This window comes from Equus asinus, chromosome 2 (genome assembly GCF_041296235.1).
Source record: "Equus asinus isolate D_3611 breed Donkey chromosome 2, EquAss-T2T_v2, whole genome shotgun sequence".
NCBI lineage: Eukaryota > Metazoa > Chordata > Mammalia > Perissodactyla > Equidae > Equus > Equus asinus.
This window is the reverse complement of record NC_091791.1, coordinates 153,443,829-153,460,879: the sequence shown is the minus strand read 5'-3', so window position 1 is coordinate 153,460,879 and position 17,051 is coordinate 153,443,829. Positions and strand designations below refer to the sequence as shown.

The following is a 17,051-nucleotide window of genomic DNA, read 5'->3' as shown; positions in this document are numbered from 1 at the left end:
GAGGAGAGAAATTTAAGCCTGGAGGGCTATATAACTATAATATAGCAGGATGATTTTCAAGTAGCAAACCTATGTTGAACACTGCTTTACCATCCAAAAAGTTTAGTAACTCAACATAAAATGAAAAGCCAAAATATTACACAACTGCTTAAGAGAAAGTATTTTGTGATCACAAATACAATGCCCGGAGTAAATACAGAAGGTAACTATCCAGAGGTTCTAAGTAAAAGGTAAAGAGAACAGTAACACTCAAAAGTTGTACCGCTCATTCAGATCCAGAGAGAGACAGATTTTATAAACATACTTTTTTACGCTGTCACTTTCTAAAACCAAAGTGCTGGATTTCTGATTATTTTTTTCTATGAAGTAGGTGTGCTACTTTTCCCAGAAGCGAGTGTGCTTCTTTTTAACCTGAATTCCCTGGTAGGGAACACTTTATTCCACCTATATAGAGTAGCAGTCCCTCTTTGATATTTAAACCAGACATCTACAATGTATATTTCTGCAAACATTTAATTAAATATAACAAGTAGAATTCTCGTGACTAGGGCCAAGAGTAAGTTTAAAAAAGAGAGAGAGAAATGGACACTGAAAAGAGGCACACACCTGGGTAAGCCTTTGCCTAGCTCTTGCTTTTTCTTGGTTACTTGCTGAATGACCTGTTCCCAGTTGACATTTCTCCGAGACGCATTTAGAATCTGCCGAAGGGTTGGCTTTAGCCCAGACTCCTTCTCTGTCTCACTCTTTCGATGACCACTAATATTGCGAATGCGGCGAGCACTATTGAGGTTTGGCTCTGGCAGGTGTGCTCCAGTTTTGCTCTTCAAACTAATGTGCCGGGTTAGATCTCTCTGGAGCGAGGCAGGAAAGCCAAGCTTACTCAGTTCAGGCAGCAGGGGGCCTGAGGGCTGACCCATATCGCTTTTTTGAAGCTCTGCATCCAAGCTCGTGCTCTCAAAGCCTTCTGTTTCATAAGGTGCATGAGATTTTACAGGGTCATCAGCCTGTGCATCTTCTAGAGAGCTTTTCAACTCTAGCAGTAAGCCGGAGTGTGGACTGGCTGCAGATGTCATTTGTAACTCAGATTCTTTCTGGGGAACTGCCGAACTACATGGGGAAGTGGATAGTTTTCTAGATGTGTTCAGGTTTTGGTCTTCCCCCTCTTTCTCATCAGCAGTGTGAGCACTGCAGGATAAAACTTCTGTAGTTGCAGAACCCAGGGTTCCAATTTTCGTTCCATGCTTTTCCGTGTCAGATATCTCCCCATCACTTTCATCTTGTAATGCGTGTACTTGAAACTCAATCTTCAAAGATCCTTTCTCAGATTCTTCTACATTCCTATCTGCTTTTGCATAGTTCCTGGTCTTTTTAGAAGCGCTGAGAAGTGGATTTTGCAACGATTCATGACACTGTAGCACCTCTTTGGCTTTTTGTAACGTATCACTTAAATTTTCATCAGGTTCCCTTTGAGTGCCAAATATACTTTTATTCCCTTTTGAAACATGAGGACCTGAACTTCGCAATTTGGATATGTAAGAAGGACCATGATTGTCTTCCACAGTGGGTTTGTTCAAGGGAGTTGAGTGTTCTCCAGGAAAAAAAGAATTCGTCTTGGTATTTTTTGAGGGATTCTTTAGCTCTTGCTTTTGAGGAACTGATTTAGTGACTGGAATTGGAAGGAGTGGGGATTTTAATAATGGTATCTTATTTAAGTTATGCTCTTGTTCAGGTTTTTCTGTAATGGGGCATTCTCTCGCCACCTCATAGGAAGCAGTGCAGTCAGAAGCGGCTTTGTGATTAAGAGATCCTGTATGTGTTTCTCTTTGAGTTTTCCGCGTTGGGGAATTATTTGTTTCATTGATTTGGGGCTCTTGTGCTCTTGAGTTTGTCAAGCTAAAATCAAACAAAGGCTTATCGATCATTTCTGACTTGTTACCAGTGACTTCTTTCATTCCTGACTGTAAATCCAGAGTCTTCTGGGAAGGGTAAGGAGTCCAGCGACGGAGCTTTTCCCTTGCTACACTGCCATTCTTCCCACCAATTTTGGAAGGTATGGTGTCTGTTTGTTTAGTGGTTTGGCTTTCCAGCTGCTCAAAATTGAAGTCGAGTAAGCCTTCTGAAAGAAATTTATCACTTGTAAATTCTTCAGAAGGACCTCTATATGTGGCAACTGTACCAACTTTGTCATTTTCTTGCCTCTGCCAAGTATATCTCTCTTGATTGTATTTGTTGGACTTAGATTTCTTGTTCCATAGCATAGTCATGTCTTCCATTTGACAGTTAGAATTTCTGTTTCTGCCTGGTTGAAATTTGTCTCCAGGGCCAGTGTAATTCCAACTATTTGTGCTACGTACACTGGATTTCCAGTTTCCGTTACTGCTGTTCACATGCCAACTGGAAAAGCCACCTGTTCCTTCAGAATGCCAACTGGAATTCCTTCCTGTACCACTATGATTCCAATCTACTGTTCCACTATTTGAATGCCAACCACCTCCAGAATTACCATGGTTGTGAAACCAAGTTGAAGAGCCTCCTGCAACACCCTTATGCCACCCGGAACATCCTCTTGGTCCACCACTATTCCTCAAAGAATGTGAAAAGTTGTTTTTCCTAGTATTATTAAAGCCATCTTTCTCCCATTTCCATTCCCGCTGAGGAGGTCCACGATGATGCCATGCTGGCTGACTGTAGCTCTCTCTGTCTTGGTAAGGGATTCGGTCTTCTCGTCTCCATTGGGGTCGCCTGTCATCAGAGTTTATTTCTTGGCTGCTATTGGAAGGTTCATCTTGTCTGGAAGAAAAACAGTTTTTCATTAGTGATTTAAAGGAATTCTGAGGTTCCCTTTAAAGGTATAACCCACCAAACATCCCCACTACCTCCTTCCCCTGTTACTTAGAAATATATACTAAGAGTCTATTTTTATTTCTAATAGTGGTCACTTTCATATCTTAAATGATATAATTACTTATATTTCATAATTTATTGACTTAGAAATTAATATCTTGTTTGTCTTGTCATACCAGAAATATTAAAAATTTGACACATTTATACTACTTTCCCTTTCCTGACCTTCTTTTTCTCGGCATGTCCTGGGATTTTGCCCCTGTCTACTATGCAGTTGCTATTTTTACATTATGCAGCTTTTTGAAAATAAGAACAATTATGTTGCACAGTGATGGTTAGTTATCACAGTTAATACAATTTAAGTTCAGCTGCTCTTAATATCGTGACTTCAGTTGTTGGTTCTTTCTGAAAAACCCAGTTTCTTAACCTATTTTAAATGGTTAAGATTTTACTTTGCATAATCACTTTCACTAATAAACACTTTCTCAAACACACATTCAATGACTGTTAATGGCAAAAGAAAATTTCATGTATAGTTTCTGTTCCTAAAGGGCTTACAACCTAGCTGAGGAAATACGGTCACAGGCAGGAGCAAAATAGCACTTAAATAAGTGGCACCCACAGTAAGTGCTATAAGGAACTCCATGAGCTAGAGGTTTTTATAAAGAAGCTACAGCTGTTTCAACTATTCATGTTACACAAGGAGCCCAAAGAAATGTGAATAAATTTAAGCAAACACCACAGAATAGGTGTAAAATCATTTTCCTCTACAAACTGCCTATGGTATGGCTAGTACAGTGCTTACCATGTGGTAGGTGCTCAAAAAATTGAGTAACACTAGCTAAAATTTGCTCAGTACCTACTGTCAGGCATTTAATGTTAAGCACTTTATATAGATTATCTCATTTAATTTTCACAACTCTGAAGATTCTTATTATTACTGTTTTTAGATGAGGAAACTGGGGATTAGAGAGATTAAGTATCTTGCATAGAGTAAGACGGCCTGTAATTGGTATGGCAGAGACCTGAACCTTGCGAGTCTCACTCCAGAGTCTACACTCTTAACCACTAGGCCGTGAGAGACTGAAAACCCCAAAACAAAGTTTCCACAGTTGGGCTCCCTCTGCTGAACTTGACTTAAATCCTAAATCCAACACTGACTTTAAAAGCTTCTTATGTCTATAAGATTTTGGAAACAAACTGAAATTTCTTTTTTCACACGTTAATTTACCTTAAAGTTCAAACATCCACACTTACATTATGAATTACAGCCATTTCTAAACAGGAAAGCCTAATTCCCCAAATGACAAGTGCTATTACGCACACTTGCAGGATTTTTGTACCACCATTAACCAAATTGCTTTTATCTTTTGCTTCTAAGTGGTACGCAACTTTTGACATCCAAGAAGATCACTGACTTGCTATACTAATGTGATCCACAAATGGGAGGAGAATTGGGCAACAAATCAGTCACAAGGCAGAATTCCTAGACCACTAAGAATTGGCTGGATCGAGGGGACAAGAGCATGCAGCTAAGCCCACAGCCCAGAAAGAACACTCTAAATTAAAAACCACATGAAGGGAAAAAGAAAAAATCTCATGAAGCAGAAGACTTTCTAAAGAACTCACCAAAGAGGCGTATCAGATACTCAACAAATAGTAACTACGATACGAAGGTCTGATTTACTGAGAAGCTCTTCCACCCTCTCACTTAATGTTTAGTCATTTACACAGACAAGTTAACAATGACATAAGTGTGTAAGAACAAAAATAGAAGTTAGTCTCCCAGAGGCTCCAACACCCTAAAACAAGAATAAACTACAGCTCTACTGAAAGCAGTGAGAATGTCATTTGAAGGACTAAACAACTGAGCGATTGAAGACCATGTTGCTACTGACATTTTAAGACTAACACAGTCTCCTTCAAAGACTTGTTCAAAAAACCTCTAGCATATAGGGTAAAAACTACTTCCCCTTTATATTTAAACTTCTAACTAAAAACAAAGCACAGACCAGGTATAACTAGTATTCAAGAAAAATCTTTAAAATCTTTTTTCAGACTTTGAAATGTTTCTCATTAGTCTTAGGACTTGAAAAACTACCCCACCTCATAACTGGTTCTATCTCTCTTTTTTACTCATACCTGAAAATTTCTGCTTCATTAATTAAACTCTTTAGACCACAAATCAGTAAGGCAAAAATACATAAGCCTAATACCTGAATTATGTAGGTCTGAAATTATGTAGCACAAGCTGAAAAACTTACATTGCTCAAGTGATTTTGACACTGTCAAACTTAAAATAAACATAAATTTACTCGATAAATATTTACTGAAGCACTAAATAATAAAGGAATAAATCAAATTTGGTAGAAGCACTATGATAATTCACATGAAGCAAAATATTTTTTCTTAAGGATGTAATGAGAAATACTACATAATATGTTCAAATGAAGTTTATACACTAATACTTTTCCACTAGATAATTTGAATATCAAATAAAAACAATTTATTGGTGTCCAAAAGAATCTGGAAGCAATAAAAACAGTTCTAAACATAGTTATCAACACAGTAAAAATTTCAGATATGCAGCAACTCTAGCTAGCTTTTATGCAGGGACAATACTGAGTTTGTTTTCTTTTAAAGCAGATAGTACAGGAGTTCAAAAAAGGATTCCATCGACCTTTTATGCATAAGATAGCAACTTCAAGCTAAACTTTATAACTAAGGTAAGTTTGAAAACTATAGGCTAGAAAGTATGGAAATGGAAAATGTATTCTCTACCATATTCCATTTCAGAAAGGTTTTAAAAATCAAAATCATTACTCACCGACTTTGTTCTTTCCTTTGTTTTATTAACTGAACGAGCTCCTTGTCAAAATAATCTTCTTCCTCTTCTTCTCCCTTTCCATCATCTTCTCTTTCCTGGGCATCAACGTTATCTTTGTGCAACTGGCCAGAAATGTGCTTTGCATATGCAGAGAGACCCACTTCTGTGACCCCGCACACTCGGCACTCATGACTACTGTCCCTAGGGAAAGAGGGAGATGAGGGACATTCAATTCTCCCCACTGGCATGGCACACTCACCAGATCTGTTATAGTTTCCTCTGAAAGACACTGCACACTTTGGCACAGTGAAAAATCAGTGCTAATCAATTTCAATGCTCCTTTCATCACTTTTAACAAGTTTGTTCATAAGTTATTTTTGAAATGAATTTAAGATTCTTTTCCAGCAATCAAGAGGCAATACACTTCAGAATAACGTAGCTTAGGAGGAGAAATCTTCTTGAATTGCTGTACTTAAAATCTTGCCAGAGGAAACATGGTGAAAGGGGAGGCAGGGCAGGGGGCTCAGAGCAAACGGGAGTTGCTCTGGAGCACACCCATGGTGCCAGCTGCACTCGGAAAACCTGGTGACAGTGCTCACATTTAATCTCTGGCTCAAGAGCTTTCACCCAGTGAAAGTTAAGGGGTGGAGAAAAGAGTAGGCACCGTAGCCAATCCCAACCGGGGAACTAGACTGGAACAGCTGGAGCTCTGCCCGGAATGTGAAGATTCCGGACCCCAGGGCAAATGATAGGAGCAGTCTCAGCAAACTTTTTTGGTCTGGATGATACATGTGATCTACATTCTGCTTCAGAAGAGCTTATTTTAAAGGGAATGGAAAGCATTTCAGTTGTAGGAAGTTGACAGCTGAGCGAGGCAAATGGTTTTTCTCAAGTTTCAGAAAATGCTGTAGTTTAGAGAGAAGCAAAACCACGTTCTTAGTCAAGGAAGAAAATTGGGTGGAATTTTTTTCCTTTTACTTTACACACTTAATGGTAAATCTCACACTTGGCCAGTTTAAGAAGTCAAAGTCTTGAATCAATGTCCAGAGCTGTAGTAGATGAATTATTTAACTGTTTTTTTAACTTCCTGAAATCCCTTGATTGGTTCAGCTGTCTATGCAATCATTGATAAGAAACATCGGAACATCACAGCCACAGTTGTAATGAATGGGCAGTAATATCCATTCAAGAATCCAAATTGCTTTAACTCTGTACCATTTGTCCTGGGTTTATACTAGTGATATTTTTTACTATGCCAACGTATATTTTAAAAATCAGCACAAAAAGACATGCTGTCTTTGATTAGACAGACAGACCCACAGACACACACAAACACACAACACGCTCCATCTTCCCCTCACATGCTCACATATCTCTACCAAGACATGGAAGAATTCATCATCCATTAACCAGAACAGGCTCTCAAAACTAAGCACTTCATTTACTAGAAGATGGTTTCTGTTACAGATCACCTGAACATTTACTCAAAAAGAAAAAAAACTTATTGAGCAACTATTAAATTCCAGGCACCATGCTAAGAATTTGGTTACAGTTGTCTAGGGTAACAAGGTACAAATAATGCCCAGTAAATTCAAAAAACCAAACCAAACAAAAAACAGTTTTTTACTTTATAAGAATCATGGAAAGCATCTCGGCAAAATGGGAAAAATCTGTAAGTTTTCACCTTTTTTGAACTTTGTAACCTCAAATGCTCTAGATACAATATAGTCTTTGATATTAAGATTTATTTTAATGAGTTCTGACTAGGTTCCCTGAAAATATCATTGCCTGATTACCCTAAATGTCAATATTCTAATTCATTCTAATCCTCCAGAAACTTAAATACAGTATTTTCACTGAGAGTCTTCCACTTACTTACTACATTTATATACTGAAGAATAATCCTCAACTTTCTCCAGTTTACCAGGGATAGTCACTCTTCTCCCAAGCAATTAAAATTATGGGAGCTCATCCAAAGGGAACATTAATTTGTAACAGAAAACAGGCCTCACCTCACGGCAACACAGAAATAAGTTAAAAATATATAAATATAAATCAATCCGCATTGGGCAGCATCAGAAGAATCTGAAAACTGTCACTACCCTAGAATACATAATTTATGCTATAATAAAAATTTGAATCAACTCAATTTTCTGGTTAGAAAATCTTTTTGGCTTTAAGCTCTCTAAAACTATGGAACTTGTTTCAGCCCACTCTGCTATCTAAAAACTCACAGAATGCTCAATTATACACTGCAGTGCCAGGGATATGATTCGAAAAGGTATTCTTAAATAAAATCCCTAATTTTACCCTTCTAAAACACAGAGAATTTTTCTCATATCCAAACCATCAAAATCCCTCTCTCTTTAAAGACATAACTGGAAGGTCACATTTGACTTTTTAAAATATTAAGGAATGGAGTGCAAAGCAGACAGTATTTAACTCTGTTAAAAATAAACATCCATAATCATAAACCCACACACTTTGCAACCCCCAAAGCACAAGCATATGTTGGACATGTAACAGACACTCAAAAACAGATTTTTAAGATATTTCTGCTTTCCTTGTAAGAAAGAATACTAACCACAGTTCCAAAGCTATCTGATAGAAAGACATCTCAAGGGATCTTGCCCAGAAGGGTACAGGCAGTCAGTGCAACGTAAAAGTTAACAGTAAAAATGATTTATCAAAAAACAGAAATCTCTAACACTATTCTTATAAATGAAATCTAGTTAAAAAAAAAAAAAAACCAGAGAGATAAGCTTTACAAGAAACTTCAGAAAGAGAGAAGAGAGAATCCACATTTCTCTAGGAAAAAACAAGGTAGGTCAACCACATCTCTTGAAAACTCAAACATGTCTGTTCTGGAGGCAAGTATATTCCCCGTTCCACACACAATACTCACTCACACTTCCTCAACCACATGTTTAAAAAGGCAGTAACAAATGAAATAATATTTTAATGGTGCTGTTTTCTAATTCTTTATCAATAACCACTTAAAATACTTACTACTTTGTATAAATAAAGTAACTGTTGGGGAAAAAAAGTACTGCTTTATTCCTTAACTAATAAAGGCAAAAATTTTCCTCAGGGCGTTTAAAGGAGGACCCAAATTAGCTCCATCCTGTTACCACACAATTTCCTCTCCTGTGTGAAAGGCAAAGCCTTAAGATATTCCATCCATAAGCTTTTCTTTATTAAGCTTGCTCTAACTATACCACAACAGCTGGTCGATAAATAAAGGTTTGTGACTTTTTAATAGCATCTATCTGTAGAAATTACTTACAGCCCACACATCTGAAGAAGTATATTAGGAAAAAATAGGGAAATGCTCCAGATGTCGACAATTGTGAACCAATTAAGACACGTTACTTCTCAATCAAGCTTACACTAAAAAAAACGAAAAAATATGCTCTCTACATTTCTTAACTAGATCACAACCAAACATTACAGTGACAAAATATAAAGAGAACAGAAAGCTTTAACATCAGAAAGCCAGTAATTAAACATGAAATCCAGAGAAAATGATCACAAACTCATGATAGGAAGAAAAAAGAAGAATGGCTGATAACTATTTGTCCCTATGGTACAAACTAGTGATGACAGTTTATCACTATACTAAATGTTGCAGGTAAGTAAATGATTTCTGAGATTTTGTTTTTTATAGTTTTGTCAGCCATCTTTCCTTACTACCTGCTTGCCTTCTCCCTAGTAATTTGTCACAGGCCAGGACACTATATAAAACTTGTTAGCACTGTGTCTAAAATATGAGTAAGTAGGGGGCCAGCCCTGTGGCTGAGTGGTTAAAGTTCCAGTGTTCCACTTTGGCAGTCTGGGTTCGCGGGTTTGGACCTACTCCACTCATCAGCTGTGCTGTGGAGGCATCCCACGCATAAAAATAGAGGAAGACTGGCACAGACGTTAGCTCAGGGCTAATTGTTCTCAAGCGAAAAAAGAGGAGGATTGGCAACAGATATTAGATCAGTGCAAATCTTCCTCATCAATCAATCAATACATACATACATGCATGCATATATAAATACATACACACACATACATAATACATCCATACATACATAAATTACATACATACATAAAATATGAGTGAATAAGTACTAAAGTGCTCTCTTCTAAATAAAATGAGTTTGGGTGCTAAAGCTGATATTTATATCATCAGTTCAGAGGCTTCTAATGCTTTCTCCTTATCATTTGACTTTGCCCCAAATAAGTGAAAATGGTAGATAAAATCTCCAAAGCACAGTTAAGCTGATGGGTGGGAGGAGAGGAAAAACAAGTTACAGAATAAGACATATATGGCATGTGGTTCAGGTATGTTAATAAGACAAAACAAAATGTGTGTGTACATACAAATATAAATCTATGCATACACTCACAAAGAGGTTTGGGTAGGATATACACCACACTGTTGGCTTTCCTCTAAGAGGGGAGTGGTGGGGGTAGGCGGGTGATAGGGGTGAGAGGGCTTCTACTTTTTTTACTTTTTATGGTTCTGTAATGATTATGAACATGAATCTTAAGTAACTGAAATTTGTTTTTTAAATGTTTTAAATAGCTGATTAGTGATCTTTGAATAAAATAAGGCATTAGTCTTAGAATAAAATGGGCTTCTCACATAATGATTAGATTTCCTGACCTCATTTGTTTGATTTGATTTTATAATATAGTCAGGTAGCAGGTAAACAGCCCAGAAAAAGGTAAATTCCAGAAGGAAATCTGTTGGAAACGGGATTAAGTAATTAAAATAATCTACATATAATCAAATGTTGACTGTATTTACAGGTTTCCAAAGATAATGAGTTAAAGATCATATATATTCAAGGATGAGAAGGGTTCTCCACACTAAATTGGAGTGAAAGCCTCTTTGTACTGGTGCTAAGACCTAACTTTCACATAGTAAAGGGAAAATTCCACTAATATGCCAAAAAGATGCAGAAAGTTTAACAACATATTAATTTGTCCACATAATTTAAAACTGTCTGACCTAAAATACAAATAATTTCAAATAACTTAGGTTGGCATCCTGATGAGAGCTTGTAACTATTATTCCTGCAATAAGATATAATTAATATTTCTCAGTTTCCCAATGTTTCTCTGTTCCATACTGTCTCCAAACTCCAAATTCACAGAAGTCAAAACATCAAAAAAGGAAGCACAGATGGGAAAAGAAAAAAAAAGACGCGGAATATACACAGTTGCAACATAATTTTGTGTGTGGGGGGAAGATTGTCACTGAGCTAACAGCTGTTCCAATCTTCCTCTAATTTACGTGGGACGTTGCCACAGCGTGGCTTGATAAGTTGTGCACAGGTCCGCACCCAGGATCTGAACCGGCAAACCCTGGGCTGCCAAAGCAGAGCCTGTGAACTTAACCACTATGCCACCGGGCTGGCCCCTACACTTCATTTTTTAAAGGTGCTTACTTATTAGATTTTCTTTACTCAAACATCTCAATCTTTACATCACAAAATAGCATTCTTAAAAACTCAAGGTACTTTGACTGTATTTACACTAATGAGATTCAGTGCTAAATAGCAGACTTTGGACTTACACTATTCCAGCAACAGTAAAGGTTTATGGCGTGCAATAATGTAACTCCGCTGAGGCAATAATATGTCCTAGTTGTAACATCCTAGAGTTGTAAGGCTGGTGTGCAGGAATGAGAAAGCGTACTAATGAGAGAACGAGTTCATCACAACTCATCTTTGTTGTAATCTACTTGGCAAAAGCTGCTGTGAATTCTACACATTTGAGATGCACAAATATTTATCCTGTTTGAATGCCAAAGAAATCTATTGTACATGTTATTAATTCTAAAAGATAGTTCTATGCCATAAGATAATATTCAGTTATGAAGGATTAGTATAAAATAAGCTGACAGGCATCATCAGCACTCAGATCCCCCCACATTCACAAGTTGATGGAAGACAGCCGATCCCATACCTGCCCTTCAGGTTCTCAAGTTCCCTGTGATGCAACATGCTCCGCATGTGTTCGTCCATCTCCTTCAAAATTAAAGAAAGCAGATTAAACTAAGGGGGATAGCTTTGGGGGAAAAAATTCCTCTGTTCCTATTCAGTCAACAATTGGGGCTCAAGCTCCTTGTGTCAAAAGTGTTTGTTGTGGTTTTCTTCTCATTCAATACTGAAATCAGTTCCTTATTAAGTAATTAGCTGTGTTTCTGACATATTTTTAAACAAAGGAATTAAACAAGATCTATTTAAGTGGCTTTCCAAAAAGGATAGAAAGTATATTGTCTTTAGGAGGCAAAAGATTTAAGAATAAACTATGTGGGTTCAATTCTGTCCCAATGTAAAGAATTTACTAATGTTTATTTTTTAAAAACAACACTCTGAAATTACTTAACTTCTCAACTATTTAGTTACTTTTCTTCACATTCCCTTTCTCCACTCAACTGAGAGTTTCTCAAGCCTAAGTTACAATGCTTACTCATGTCTTGGCCAGGGCCTGGCACACAGGTGTCAATATCTGTTGAATGAACAGATGGATACATCAATTCTAGATAGAAGTTATGAACAGAACTTCTCTATGGTTGATGAGGAAGTTTTTTAAACCTGCTTTTAACACAGCTGCTCAATCGTGCCTTCATCTTCACTGCCCACTCCCCCCTAGTTGATTTGTTCGGTTCTAACACAAAGTTTGAAAATTTACTAGGTTCTCCCCTCCCTCCATCTCATTCTTAATTGGAAGAAAATAAAGTCTGCAGAAAGAACTTCCACTTAAAAAACATGCAAAAACACACCTCAAAAAACTCAAAAAGCTGTAAATGTCTATCCCTTTGTCACGCGAAAGTATATATAGCCAACATGCCCTATTAGAGAACGGTTGCTTACACATATAATAAAGGGCTACTACAGGTGTTGAGTATGACTTTTAACTGTGCCCTGTGCTTAAGTGCCTCGAACATTTTCTCACTTGAACCGCAAAACACTGCTGAGGGAATAAAATTAACTTCATAGGGACACAAGCATGCAGAGAAGTTGTCATTTCTTCACCAAATATTTATCAAGTGCTTATTATGTGCCAAGTAGGGAGCTAGGCACTGAAGGGATAACTGTGAAAATATTCAGTCTTGCCCTCTCAGAGTCATAGATAATCAAGTGGTGAGACCAGGACTCAAATCCTGGCAGATCTGACACCAAAGCCACTGTTTCAAACACCATGTCACACTGTAAGCATCCAGTGCATTGAGATTTTTCATTACATACAGTTCATTTGTCAGAAAGAGTACAACAACCTATTCTTACTTTATCTACTACAGTGTGACAAACAGGGTTGTGATTCAAAACACTTCCTTTAAATGGCAATTTTACTGAAGATGGCCATCACTTCCTTCCTATCTCTACAAATGACTCATTTGAAGGGGACAGCCTTACAAGTGACCCCCTCTAGCTACAACTGAGTGGCCACTAACTAGAATGAAAAAGAACCATGAACAATACACAACACCTGCTCACATCCCTCTACTTCCTGTTGTTCAATTTTTCCGTGGATTAGATTTACGTATGCCAAATCCCCTTTTCCTGACTTTAAGTGAACTCTGTTTCTTGCAATGAAACCATTCCTGACCAAAACAGTATTCACTGAAATGGGTTTTATAACCCATTATATAACCAATTGTAATATAAAAATCAATTCTATATTCTATTTCAGTTATAAAAATGTTATCATTCAAAACTAGTTTTAACATGACTTTGTCTAAAACACTTCACAAATATTTTCCTAAATTTACATGCAAAATTCTCTCTCATTCTGCTCCAAGGAATGAATGCAAATAATGAGACAACTGAGCTTCCAAACAAATTGGGAAAGATCCACAGGCATAGGATTGAAGTAACAGCCCCAAAGGCATACCTGCTCAGCTAACAAGCTTCCGTTTAGCTCCTTGCATATTCATCAGTACATTTTTAAAAGCAGGGAGAGGAAGGGGGTGGGGGGAAAAGATTTGGTGATTGAACAAATTTGGAAAACCTTGAATAATACAAAAATTTTGTTTTATTATTTTTCCACCCCAGGGCTTCTCAGTCTTTCATAAGATCACCAGCATCAGGATACTCAGGGATGGAGTGCACAGCTTTTTCCCATACTTAAGTTACCTGAGATCCTTTTCTCCTCCCAGTGTATTTGGAGAAACTAGGGTTACACTAGTTTGAGAAACTAGAGGAAAGAATTTCTTCAACATACGTTGTTTATAATCTATCTAAAAATAAGTATCTAAGTTATTCCTTTCACAATTAACCCATTCTGATAATTTCTTAGACCATATTAATCTTAACGCTTGAATCATGCCACGCCCTTGCTTAAAAACCTATACTTGGCTTTCCCTAAGGCAGGAATAGATAATCCCAGCCTTTGATTTAACTTCATTATGATCCATGGAAAAGTAAGAAGAGATGAAAACATGTTTTAAACCAGAGTTGAAAAAATGCCCAAAGGACTTAAAATGGTAAAATTATGAGATATCACAAGATAGGGCTGTGTTCCATGAAAGTCTGAGCCCACAGCTGAGCGTCTGCCCATTCATCTCACATCTTCTGAATTCCCATCTCCCTCCAATCTGAAAGTAGCGACAAGAAATGTTCGTTTATTGAAAATGTGTATTAACCCTGGTCTAAATTTTTAAAACTAGAAAAGCAGGGTTTTTACTTTTAAAAGGTAGTAGGTATATTATTAAACATGATTTTAAAATCTCAACGGATTTTTCCATCACTAACAGAAATCCTAAATAGGAAAAAAAAAAATTCTTCACCCCAGCCTACTGGATGGATCATAATCGCACTCCTCAGCCTGGCATTCAACGCTGTTTATACACTGTCTTCAAATTACAAATTAAAATGCAGTCCCACTATTCCCAAGATAAAACTGTTCTAATCAGATGAGCCTTCCTACTGACTCCTAGAACTGTTATATCCACTCTATCTCGGTATCTTTGTACGTGTTGTTTTCCCACTTAAAATCTCTCTTCTCTGTTTCTTTTAAACCATCTTAGTCCCAAGCATCTTTCAAGGTTCACTCAGACTTCCTGGGCTAACCCAGGATAATCTTCCCTGTTCCCTGAATTTTCAATGCCAATCACTAACAACTTAAAAGCATAAAGAAAAAGTCTTCAGTACTTAAGCTGGCAGCACTACATTGAAAGCAAAGGATAAAGGCAAGAAAAAGTGAGACAAATCACTTTCCTAAGGTACAGATAAATTCTTTTAGTTCTTAAAAATGTCTGTTTTTCTTAGAGCAACATCCCCACCCTGTGACCATCTAAGGCTATTGTTAATACCATTTCTGCTGAGCTGCACTCTTCACAAGCACAGGCAGAAACAGAACGCAGGTCCATATAATAAATGTATCCTCTACTAATCAGAAAGTCATACTTTATAACCACAAATAAACAGAACTTTAAGGTATTTTCTCTATAACTAGTTACTAACTAAACTTCTCCTTATCATCTACTTTTGAGTATCCTCAAGTTCTGGGTAGAGGTTTAATAATATAGTTAATTACTGGCTTTATGAGACAGTAATGAGAAAGAAACCAGTGGAATGAGACTATGCTTTAGGAAAGAAGCATAAATAAGACATCATTAAAGCTTTTACCCATCTATAAATTCCATATGATGTCTCTGAAAAAATGATCAGTCATTAAGCCTCAGATTCTCCTTCTACTATTATTACCTTTTTTGAGCTGTACACAATGTGGCACAATATGCATTTTCGTTCTCGTACCATAGTGACCAGATCTGAAGCACTCAACGCCACACCTGCAATGAGGAAGTAACATTTAGTAACTTTTTTTCCCAGATATCTTCTAGATTCATCTTAACATAGCCAAAAACACAAGTCTTGCATCTCCCTCACCTCCACCCTGCTCCTCCCCTAGTCTTCCCATCTTAGTAAATGAAAATTCCAACTTTTCAGGTACTCAGGGCAAAAACTTTGGAAGTCATCCTTGGTCCTCTTTCTTACCCCATATCCACCCTCATTAGCAAATCCTGTCAGTTCCACCTTGAAATATATTCAAAATCCAGGTGCTCCTCACTACTTAGCACATCTGTCATCTCACATGGCACTAGCCCACTGACCTGACTCCCTACTTCCACTCTTGTCCTCTTGTAATCTATTCTCAAAACAGGAGCCAAAGATTCTCAGAACAGGATTCTTTTAAAATATAAGTCAGATCATATAACGCCTCTGCTCAGAATCTTCTGTTTGATTCCCATCTCATCACAGAAAATCCAAAGTCCTTTGCCATGAGCTACAAAATCTGTTTCTCACTACCCTGCCTCCATGCCCTACCTGTCTCCCTCTATCACTCCATTCCAGCCACACTGCCCTCCTTGCTATCCCCTGATCACACCAGTGATTCTCCCACCTTAGAGCTTCTATATTTCCTTTTCTCTGTGCCTGGAATACTCTTCCTTAAGATGTCTTTGTGGGGGCTGGCCCTGTGGCCGAGTGGTTAAGTTCGCGCGCTCCACTGCAGGCGACCCAGTGTTTCGTTGGTTCGAATCCTGGGCGCGGACATGGCACTGCTCATCAAACCACGCTGAGGCAGCGTCCCACATGCCACAACTAGAAGGACCCACAGCGAAGAATACACAACTATGTACTGGGCGGCTTTGGGGAGAAAAAGGAAAACATAAAATCTTAAAAAATAAATAAATAAAAAATTTAAAAAAGAAAAAGATGTCTTTGTGGTTCTCACAGCTCACTCTCATGCTGCCTCATCAGAAAGCCCTTGCCTGACCTCCTATAGAATACTGTACTTTCTGCCCCCATTTCCTCTATTTCATTAGCTTAATTTTTCATTTTTTAATAGCACTGTGGTAGATTGTTCCCATAGATGGCATCAACATTATCTCCCACCCCATGTGCTCAATGTGATCTTGTCACCACCACCCATCAAAAGGTGGAGTCTATTTTTCCCTCTCCTTTGACCTGTTTTGACTAATAAAATGTGGTGGAAGTGACAACGTAATTTCTGAGAATGGGCCTTACACACTTGGAACACTCCCTCTTGGCACCCAGCCATCATGCTGTGAGAAGCCAAGCCACAAGAAAAGGCCAAGGGGAAAAGAGCTGAGGCCTGGGCTGAGCACCCAGACAACAACCAGGACCATCCGACAGCCATGCTGGGCAAGGGAGCCACGTCAGGTATTCCAGGCCCAGCTGCTAATTAAGGGACCCCAAGCAAGAACCAGCTAAAGAACCATGCAGATGAGCCCCACAGAACTGTAAGAAACAATAAAATAGTTGTAAGCTGCTAAATTTTGGGGTAGTTTGTTACACAGTGAGAGAGATCTGAAACAAGTGTCCTTTACTACCTGACATAGTTTGTATTTACTTGT

At 37.9% G+C, this 17,051-nt stretch overlaps 1 protein-coding gene across 6 annotated transcripts in view; it reads right to left on the bottom strand.

Moving 5' to 3' along the window:
* ZNF106 (zinc finger protein 106) overlaps positions 1-17,051 on the bottom strand; it is a 59,321-nt gene that overhangs the window by 26,398 nt on the left and 15,872 nt on the right. For 3 of the 6 annotated variants that reach the window (XM_014857305.3, XM_070503015.1, XM_070503011.1), the window contains 4 exons: positions 15,379-15,464; positions 11,633-11,694; positions 5,672-5,872; positions 607-2,790 (listed from right to left, as the gene is read on the bottom strand). In XM_014857305.3, coding sequence (XP_014712791.3) covers positions 607-2,790; positions 5,672-5,872; positions 11,633-11,694; positions 15,379-15,432 — 2,501 coding nt within the window. In that variant the 5' untranslated portion in view covers positions 15,433-15,464. The remainder of the gene's footprint in view (positions 1-606; positions 2,791-5,671; positions 5,873-11,632; positions 11,695-15,378; positions 15,465-17,051) is intronic. The other 3 variants (XM_070503031.1, XM_070503033.1, XM_070503037.1) reach the window with 2 other exon arrangements.